The sequence below is a fragment of the Lagopus leucura genome, unplaced genomic scaffold (assembly GCF_019238085.1).
Source record: "Lagopus leucura isolate 7727_CA_CO unplaced genomic scaffold, USGS_WTPT01 239-0_obj-0_obj, whole genome shotgun sequence".
Classification (NCBI taxonomy): domain Eukaryota; kingdom Metazoa; phylum Chordata; class Aves; order Galliformes; family Phasianidae; genus Lagopus; species Lagopus leucura.
Window position 1 is genome coordinate 1 of NW_024962481.1, and position 10,778 is coordinate 10,778.

At 46.8% G+C, this 10,778-nt stretch overlaps 1 protein-coding gene across 1 annotated transcript in view; it reads right to left on the bottom strand.

Annotated features, from left to right (window-relative positions):
• Positions 1 to 3,242: 3,242 nt before the first annotated feature.
• LCMT2 (leucine carboxyl methyltransferase 2) overlaps positions 3,243 to 10,778 on the bottom strand; it is a 20,286-nt gene continuing 12,750 nt past the window's right edge. The window contains exons 8-11 of the mRNA XM_042890688.1: positions 9,903 to 10,000; positions 6,251 to 6,438; positions 6,026 to 6,161; positions 3,243 to 4,403 (exon numbers count right to left, since the gene is read on the bottom strand). Coding sequence (XP_042746622.1) covers positions 4,236 to 4,403; positions 6,026 to 6,161; positions 6,251 to 6,438; positions 9,903 to 10,000 — 590 coding nt within the window. The 3' untranslated portion in view covers positions 3,243 to 4,235. The remainder of the gene's footprint in view (positions 4,404 to 6,025; positions 6,162 to 6,250; positions 6,439 to 9,902; positions 10,001 to 10,778) is intronic.

The following is a 10,778-nucleotide window of genomic DNA, read 5'->3' on the forward strand; positions in this document are numbered from 1 at the left end:
GTGTGATTTTTCTCCTAGAGCCCAAACATACCATCATACCAGATACTCTGAAGAAAATCCCTCCACCTGAGACTAAGGCAGCCCCCCAGTGTCCGTGCAGTGAGCCATGTGGGGCTGCAGGCGGTGCATTTCCCTGGTAGCGTTGGCCAGGGGAGCTGGGGAGGTTTTGCTGCTCAGCTTGGATGCCGCAGCACTGCTGTGCCTGTCCAAGCGGTGTGCTGCGTGCCCTCTGAGCAACGAAGCAGCATTTCATCAACAATGTGCCATACTAACTGCTGGAACCAGATGTGTTTGCCTCTCTGAGGCTGGGTTTACCCCACAAGCTCTTCTTGCAGTAGCTGTTCTGAATTTCACTGTAGGCATGCAAGCAGAAGTGCTCTCCCCCGCTGTGTTCTGTCCCATGGTATTTGCCCCGTGGTTGGTAGAAGAAGGAGCTGATGGAGTCAGCAGTAGATTCTGTTGATTTGCCCTCTGGTGCTTCATGCCTGGAGCTCACTGCTGCGCAGAAGAGTGCACACATGTTTATTCCAGGGCTGCAGTAAACAGATGGCATAGCAGTGAGCAGCACCTAGAGGGCTCTGCAGAGGATGGCTTTGCAGAAGGAGCAGGAGTGCCTGCGTCCACCTGTGTCCTCGGATCGCTTCTCGCAGCAGTGCACCAGCTGTGGACACAGTGACTGCATGCAGGGCTCGGCTCGGGGCTGCTGTGCAGCACGTGTGGAAGGCCAAACCCTTCCAGATTCCATGCTGAAAGCAGCCCAGAGGCAACATCTCCTTGGTCTGATTGTGTGGTGCCTGAGCTAGGGGGCTATCTGAGCTGGGTGCAGAAGAGTCATCTTAATTTCTTTGTTGTTTTACTTAAGATAACCCCATTGGGTGACCATTCTGTTTTTTCTTAAAATTTGGATCCGGGAGGTGACCCCCCTCCCTTTGCTTATGATGAAAGCACAGAAGTGCTGCAGGCATTCACCAAGGTTGCAATCATTGCTGGGGTAGGAGTGTTTATTCCACAGCTGGTGCTCTGGTGAGAGTGCTGCATGTGGAAGCAGAGCTTTGGGCCTCGTTGGAAGAGATGACCATGTGAGAGCCCAACAGAAGCACCGCTGCAGCATGCGCGTGAGCCGGGCACAGCTCAGGCTGAGCTGGGTGGGTGATGGGAGGTGTCTCAGCAGAAAAGCTGAGTGGGCACACGGTGCCAGCCCTCATCCCAGCTGGCAGTGAGGGTGGGAAGAGGCTGGTGGGTGCTGCCCGCTCTTGCTGCTGCGCTGTGTGGCACAGCAGCACGCTGGTCAGTGGCCTGGGAGGGAGACGGACTGCTGCTGTGCCTGGCTAAGCCAGAGCTGGAGTTTTGTCAAATACGTGAGTCGTGCCGGTGCAGCTGTTGTGGCTGCAGCAGGAGTAGAAGACAAAGGGAGCTCTCTTCATGAAAGCAACACCAGTTACTCCATTTCAGTGTATAACTGCTAGGAAGATGGTGAGGAACAGATCCATCTCAAGGACATGCTGGATCATACGAGGAATGAGCGTGTGATCTAAGTCAGCTACCACAGCTTCAGCAGGGGAAGCTCATGAGTAACCACTCTGGTGGCCTTCTGTGGTGGAGTGATGGCATTGGTGGGATGTAGAGTTGATGGAGGGACCAGGCGATGGATCAGAAATTGGTTGAAAGGCTGCAGACTGAGGATGGTGATCAATGGTTTTATGTTGAGGTGGAGGCCGGTAACGAGCGGCATCCCCCAGGGGTCTGTCCTGGGACCAGTGCTCTTTATCAGAGACATCGATAACAGAATCGAGTGCACCCTCAGCCAGTTTGCTGACAACACCAAGCTGAGTGGTGCGGTTGACACAATGACATAAATATTTCTATGTTTTTATGTATCTGCCTCCCCCAGTTTCCCCCCCCTTTTTTTTTTTTTACCCTTTTGTGTTGTGACTCGTCAACCCCACAGTGTACTCCAGCTCACAGTATCCTACCAAAATCCTCAGTGTCCTTCAGGCTGCCCAAGAAGTTTCCAAGTTAATCCCAGGTGCTTCCCAGGGCCACCCTAAAGTACTCCCTGTGCCAATCTGTCTCTTTTTTTTGACAAACAGGCCTCACTCCCACAGCCTCAGCATTTCCCTCCCACCGGCAGCCCAGTCAGCATGAATGCATCACTGGTGTGCATCACTGCCCTTGGCCTTTGCCATCCAGGAAGCTTGTTAGCATGTGGAGGGCTACAGCCCCCCTGCAGCTCCTTAGGGTGGATCTGGGGCTCTCCTGTGCTGGTGGGGAGAAGCAGGGGCTGTGCCCCAAGCACCAGCTGCACAGAACTCCCTTCTGCTGGAATATCAGCTTTATCCCTGCCACTGCTCCTGCCCCTGGCCAAGTTGGTGTCAGTAAGCCAGTGAATACTGCTGCAGCTTACCTTGGCCTTCCCTGGAGAGGAAGAAGGGCTCTGTGCAGCTGCAGGGGGATTGCTTCTCAGCTGGCAAGAGGAGGGACAGTCTGGGCCTGCCCTAAAGGCCTTCCTGTACGCCCACTGCTTTTGTTGGAGGGAGAGAGCAAAGCCACGAGCCCTGCCCCATTCTGGATAACCGGCATACTGCTGGCCTCACAGGTAACAAGCAAGAGCTACAGATTGGAGCTGAGCTGCTGGCAACAAAAAACACAGCTTGTCATACCAAGCCTGCTAAGAGGTAAAGGGTGTGACTGCCTCCTGCAGCTGCTACAGCCCAAGACCACTCCTGAGCAGCCACTGGTAGCAGCCCGATGTCTGGGGACCCACCATCTTTGCTGCCACTCTCCCATTTGCAGATTCAACCATAAATGAAACTAAGCACATAACCTAGAGACACAGACAGGATGCTGACACAGTCAGCTACACAGACAAGATGCTGCCTTCACCAGCACCTAGACACAGCAATCATGCACAACACACACAGTGAAATCCTTTTCCTCTCCTTTGGCTTGTAGAGACAGAAAGTCACCAGCGCAGGCACACACACAGTCCTCAAGCTGCAAAAGCACACGTTCAAGCACTGATACAGCCTCTCTGTCCAGACAGCACCCCTGCTTGGATCCCTTAAGTAGCAGCACAGTGTCTCTGTCCAATACACACAGGCAGATCTCAGGCCCTTAACACAGAATGGCTAAAATTGGAAGGGTCCCCTGGAGATCATCACCTATGTGGCTGGAAGTAAAATACCCTGGACTCCAAAGCTGGCTCAGCAGCCCTTGCAGCAATACATACACATAGGGCAGTGTGTGAATATACAGAGTGAGTTCAGATTTAATAAATTATAATAAAACAGATTGTAGTCAACAGATGCAGATGCCAGACAAGCCCTGACCAACTCTATTTCACACACAACTTTTATAACCTTGATTTTCCAGCATCTTCACTCTGTTCATCCCTGGTTCCCCTTTTCTTTGAGCACCTCACCATGGGTTTGCAGGCTCTACTGAGTCCCACACTGTCCCAGATTATCAGAGATTTGTTTCTTGACATTGTCTCCATGTTTGTTTCGTCAGGTCTATGTCATTGTTTATTCTGGTTTCTTTTTCCTTTAGTTTCCCACTCAATAAAGTCCCTAGTCAGATAACCTTGCTGGAATAAGCATTCTCACACACTTACATCTGCCCATAAAACTGTGACTGACCGGGCAGCTTCCCATTATTCCATCCTTATCATTTGCTGGTCTGTTCCTGCTTATGTCTTCCTCCCTTTCCCATTTTCCCCTTGTTACACTGTAAATTAGTATTTGACCAGATATCCTTAAAGGAGTAGACACTCCTTCCATACACCCTTACAAAGGCCTTTAGAAACATTCAGGTATGACTAATGACACATTCTGTTTCACATTTAGTTATGCTGGGTTGCATATTTCCAATGGCTTCTTGACGCAGTGACTTCTCGCTAGCTAAAAGTCAGCACTGTGCAAACTTACATCACTTTTGAACACAGCAGAGTTCCTTATTTCACCTCTAAGGGCTACAGAACTAGTTCTGGAAAAATACTCTTTGAAACAACACAAAAAAGGACTAAAAAAAAAAAAAAAAAAAAAAAAGAAAAAGACAGATGAGGTGCAACCCCTTGACAGAACTTCACTTCTTAATCCCTTCTCCTTATCGCACCTTTAGAGATGCATTCAGGATACAAAAAATGTTGCAAGTAACATTTTGTTGTTCTTGGACATGCAGGTAAGCAGATGTCACAGCATGGTGGAGCATTACAGTTCAGTCCTGTTTGGTCCCTGTTAGTGGCTGGTCAGAATGCTGCTGAGGTTCAGTGAGATAGGATTTGGATTCAAGTGTGTCCCAAAGGAGAAGCAGTTCCCACCACCACCAATAAGCAGCAACTCCTTCTCATCTGGCAGAAAAACACTGCTATGATTATGCAGCATTAAAGGCCACTCCAAATGTTCCTGAAAAAGAAGAGGAATTTACATTTCTTAGGATGAAACACAAGCTTGCATAGTCTAGAGGACACCACAGTCACATTATGGAGAGGTACACAAAGGCCAAGATGATGAACTGGACACCCTGAGGAAACGGATGCCTGAACAAAGTGCCCAAGACACAGAACGAATGGCTTGTCCAAATGACTCAAAAATCAAAATCCTAGCGTGAAACTTCTTTTTTCCCCCACTAGGAAGCAAGGGGAAGAGGATTCACTTCATCAGTCAGGCATTTGGTAAATACAGTTTCAATTACTGCTTCCACCAAACGAGATCTCACTTAGAAAGTAATCCTTGAACATAAAGGACTTCAACAGATATCACCTCATACAGTACTGTAGAAGTATTTCATATAGCTACTCTCACTGGAAAATTAAGAATAGCCATGATACATCCATTGGGAACCAGCCATACGATCAACTACAGCACCCACAACGGTGACAAAAAGAGAAAAATGTAACAGCAAGGAGACCATGATGTGCTCCTCAAGGAACAGTCAATTCACTAAACAGCTTTCAGTTCAGTGACTGAGAATGAGAAAATGTCTTTGTACTCATCAGGCCCTTAGAATTACTGGACAAGAAAAGCACCAGGAGTAGTCAGCACGGATTCACCAAGGGGAACTGGTGATCCATACTATAAAGCCCACTTGGAGGGGTGACAGCTGGGACCGTCCCCTCTGACATCTCCATTGCTTATCAGCAAGTCTGCAGGTGACACAAAGCTGGGAGCAGCAGCAGATACAGCACTGCCATGCTGCCATCCAGAGGGACTGTGATGGGCTGGAGAAATGGACTGACAGAAGCCTCCCAGAGTTAAGGAGAAACACGAAGCCCTGAGCAGACCCAGGCACCAGGACATGCTGGGACGACCCATCTGGAAAGCAGTTGTGCAGAAAAGGACCTGGGAGTCCTGGTGGAACCAAAGCCATAACACTAGCAGTAATACCAACTACACAGAAAGTCACTGGCGTTTCCAGTCTTTCAAAACTCGAGACCAATCCGCACTGGGTACTACGTACCTACTAGTACAAGAAGGTAAGTACCTACTAGCACAGCACTGGCAGGCACTGCAGCCTAGTTCAAGGCAAAACATCATAACCAAAGGCAGCTACCGATCAATCTGCACCCACTCACTCAGTAACATTTAGAAGTTATGTTATTTTAGATAAAACTTCATACTGTACTCGCTGCTATCAAACATGAGCAGCCTCTTTTATCCAAGGATATTAATTCCCTTCTAACTTCTGCTGTAGAGAATAAGAAAACGCTACACTACATATAAGCATGATTTATCCTTTATATTTTCAGGAAAATGCAGAAAAGTCAGCCAGATGCACACATACTGCTTATATATTATAAAATATATTTTTACATATATTAATCACAAATTCCAGTTTCATCTGTACATGTGGATCCTATCCTTGGTATCTCAGGAAAATTGTTACATCATGCAAACAGGGAAATGTTTATTCCACTCCTAAATTTGACTCCTTTGCATTCTCTATTCCATTTCTGGGAATGACCTTGAAGCTACTACTCTCTTTCCCACAGTACTGCCTATCCTGAAAGAAAAATTCCAGTACTTACCGCATTAATTGTGTAGTCCAAGCACAGCCCAGTCGTTAAGTCAATGACAGTGATGCCTGGCACGCACAGCGAGTGAAACCACACTCCACCAACAAGCACAAGTTTTCCATCGTGCACATGTGCAGTATGCGAGTACCTGCGAGTTTAGCGTTCAGTTTATTCCATTGGTAAGGAGAGGCAGCTGGAGGCAGGCCTAGAATTCACCACTAACTGCCTTCTGCTCACCTTGGGATGAGAGGAGGGTGCGTCTCCACAATCTGCCACCGAAAGCCCCGTTCAGTCTCCCTCAGAAGGAAAACTGAACTTAAGGGCTGCTCAGCTGCTCCCAGACCTCCGGCGATCAGCGCTCCTCCTTTCCAACTGCAGGCACTGTGCGAGTGGCGGCATTCTGGTACCGGACCCTCAACAGCGATCTGCGACAACAGAAGCCCAAGCCTGAAGTTTGCCTCTATTCCAATTGCACTTGCTGTGGTTATGATATCAAATCCCTTCCCTTCCTGGCAGAAGACAGGAATAGCTGGGGAGGAGAACAGACCGAATAAGCATGATAGGGAGCAATAAAAAAGCCTTCCATCTGCACACGTGGGTGATTCCTCTAAGAATGGCTACACAGGAGTGTTTCCATCTACAGTATTTTCAATACTTCTCTGGCTCCAAGAATACAAGTTACTCAGTCTTTACAGGGTTTTAGTTCTGCATATTATTAGAGGCAACGCTGTCCTTCTTGCATGCTCCTCTCACCTGAGAACCACAAGTTTACAAGAACATGGGTCACAAAGCTACGATCAGTGACTCAGAGCATGAAGCAAGAAAAGAAACTGAGCTGCAGGACAAACGGGCAGAAAGAAAACCCTCAGGGCAAGACTGCTAAAAGAATATCATAGAACTGGGAAAAAATTTCAGGGACCGTTTTGTCCATCCTTCTCTCCTAAGGCAAACGTAATGATATCTGTCAGCATCTGGCAGGAGTCATCCAGTAGTTTGTCAGTGCAGATTTTCAGAAGCATTTCTTGCAGCACTTTATTATCTTCACAATTAGAAGCTTTTCGCAGTATCTAGTTAAAGCTGTCCTTTCTATAGACTATCCAAAATAAATACAGAGAATAATTTGCCCTCTGCTGCTCTATTTTACATATTTGAAAAGCATTACTATCTTGAATCTTCTACCAACTCAGTAGCTCAGAGTTCTTCAATCTTCCCTGTAAATCTGAACGCACGGTTTAGTTCTTTCACAACAGCATCACGTTACTTACACGTTTAGCTTGTGATTTCTTGTTATCATCAACCTCTCACCCTGTGCTACTCACTATTTTTAAGCTCTGCTGATCTCTAAAGATCCAAATGAAACATACCAATTTAATACAATAAACCAGAAGTCACTAATATCCGTGGACCACTAACGAAATTCCAAGCACGGCTTCAGAGAGGGCCAGCCTGGACCTTCCAAATTCTAAGAGGAAAGGAATCAGGAACATTAAGGTTCAGGATACTCAGAGTGAGGGGGCCCACAGGACTACACAAAACTTACTAAGGATTTTTTAAGGCAAAGGGGATTGTTGAGCAATAAAGATGAAGAATAGACAGAAACAAGATTACAAGGGGGCTAATCACACATAAACAGTCTCTATTCAGTACAATTGCCTTACTGAGCCCCAGGCCTAGTCACCACAGTATATCTCACCTTTGATTAAATACCTTCCTAACTAGCTTTGCCAAAATACTCAGTACACGTTAACAGGAGAGATACTGGGACTACGTGTCTTCAAGTACAGAGACATGAATTAGGAAACATGAGGCCAGCAGTCACTACTATGGTGAAGGACTGCAGGTTCTCTGGTTCCAGTGAGAGCAATTTCACGGCTCTCACAGGCTTTGTATCCAGAGTGCCAGCTATTACTGCCCTACTGCAGAGACCAGTGGCAGTCTGGTCCTGCAGTTGAGAGCCTCACCCAACAACTGGAACAAGTGAAGTTTCCAGCTTCAGTCACCAGGACAAGACCATTAGTAACAGGAGCTGTGCAGGTCCTAGACACAAGTACTCGGGCAACTCAGGCAACTGAAGCAAGTCAGAGTCTCAGCACCAGATGCTGGAGGAGAACTAAGGGTCACAGGGCTCTTGTGCCCAGATGCCAGTTCCTGGAAAGGGGACCACTGTGTTTATTATTCCTTCCTTGAACCTCATATGTGTGGGATGTGCATCCCACATGTGCTAGAAAACTTGGAACTAGTCCAGTCAGCTGGTCCAGCCAGCCTCCTACCTCCAGCACTTGGTCCAGGGTCTTAGACACACACAGGTATTATTATTACACACCAGTATTCACAGGATCCGTGAGTGTAAGGTGCCTGTGAATTAAGTGTGTGCGTATCTGTTTGCTAGCAAATTTCAAGCCAGACCCAGAGCAGGTAGGAGGGCTCAGGATCTGGTCAGGGTACCAGCTGTATACAGGGAATATCCTGATACATGAGGGAATTACAAATCTGCACATGCCTGTCAGTCTACAGAGTGAGGGCATATACGCGTTGATCTTCTCATAAGAACTTTAATTCTTATCAGACAAAGATGAGGAAGAGAAATGGGCTATCTACATTTTATGTGAGTCCTCGTAATGTTAAATGGGTGTTGCTGAAAGCATTATCTTATTGGCAGCAGTCAGTGCAGATGGCCATACCAGCACATCCCACATGTGCTCGTGTTCACATGCACTTCTCTGGGATGTATGCTCACCTCCATTACTGGTTGAATCTGCAAATGGGAAAAGAAACTGCCATGCCTGCTGTCCTGGGACGAATACATCCCGGGTCCTGAGGCATACAGGACAGGGCTCCTTCCATGGAAGGAGGAATTCTCAGGTTCCACAGCTGCTGGAGCTGGTCACTACTTTTAACAGCTGTTAACAGAAGTTCCTCCATGCAGTTTGGAGTTCATAATCTATTTCCGTTTGAAAGACAGTACGACTAAAGACAATCAACTCTCCCTGCATTTTTTTGGTATTTTGTTGCTAACAACAGCAACTTCTAGGCATGTTACCTCCATGCACTTCAGCGATACCCAGAACAATCAGGGTATGATAAATGATAAAAAGGCATATCTAACGTACCGGCTGGTTGCGCTGCCTGAGATCACAACAGGCTGGAAAAATTGGAGGAACTGAAGCTCATCAAGCTCAACAATGGGATGTAAGAAGTTTTGAGCACGAGGAGAAACAATTCCAGACATCAGTCAGGTTGGAAAAAGACTTTTAAGATCAAGTCCAACACATGGAGCCTGTGGCTAGTTCTGCGTTCTTCAGTACAAGGAAACCAGGGAATTGATACAGCGAGTCCAGAAAAGTACCACAAAGATAATTATGGGACAGGAACCTCACAAAGAGAACATTCACTGGGAAACGTTATCAATGTGCATAAATGTCCAATGGGAGAGATGAAGGAGCATGAAGAAAGAACGTTCTCAGATGGATCCAGGACAGAACATGAGAAAAAGGCCAGAAACTGAAATAAAAGAATTAGGAGAATTGCTTACACATTAAAAAACTCACATTCTATTATGAGGGTGGTCAGCCATTGGAACAGGTTGCCCAGTGAGGTTGCCAAGTCTCCATCCTTGAATGTAATCACAACCCAAGCGGACAATGACCTGAGCAATCTGTTCCAGTGGCCTTAAGGGGGCTGCACTAGATGACCTCCAGATGCCCTCCCTTACAACTGTTCTCTGAAGACTGCAATCCAGGAAATAGCGAAGCGTTTAGAAGTTCCTCAACACTTAACAGTGTGAAGTACAACAGCACTGCCGGTGCCATCTGCTTAAATGTACTGCTGTGGTTTAGCTGAGCTTCCAACACAGCAGCAATTTCTATCCCCAGTCTCCCTCAGTTCTTACCGTAGCACAGGAAATTTCTGGGATGTGCAGGAAATACCAATCTCCAAGCACTGGCTGCACAGCAGAGCGGCCTCCATACATAAACAGGTACTTCTCTCCTACAACCAGGTGGAAAGGTTAGAATTTGGTATGTTGCAAAAGCAAAAGGGTTTGCCTGAACGTAAGGAAAGCTGATCAAAGATATCTGCTCATGCAGTTTTATAAGAAAGTGTCCTGCAACTTGATGAACATTTCGTATTTCCAAACTTCAGCAATAAATGCAACAAACTGTGCCATAGACACGGACGTTAGCCTTGTAAGACAAAAACAAACAAAAAGACCAGACACAAGGCACATGGGATGGAAGACTGAAAATATTTTCACTTAGATGATGTATTCCTTAGGCTTGTGATCATTCAGAAGACTTCCATCATCCACTTATTTATCATGCACTAACAGACTGTTCAAAGCCTGAACATTATGCAAAAACCAAAGTCACAAAGCCAAAAAGGAAAAAAAAAAACAAAACGTTTTTTAGAATATACTTCATGGCAGCAAGAAATGGAAATTTGGGCAACTGAAAGAATCACAGAATCTTAGGGGTTGGAAGGGACCTCCAGAGCTCATGGAGTCCAACCCCCTGCCAAAGCAGCTGCCCACAGCACACTGCACAGGTCGGCGTCCAGGCAGGTCTGGAACATCTGCAGAGCAGGAGGCTCCACCAGCTCCCTGGGCAGCCTGCTCCAGTGGCACGTAACAAAGTGATTCCAGTGACTCCGTAATAAAACCAGACTACTCTTAAGAACACAAATCGTAGCAACACAACAACGCAGATTTAACCAAAACAGTAACACAGGTGAAGCTTCATAAAACTAGAAGGTATATTTTTCCACACAC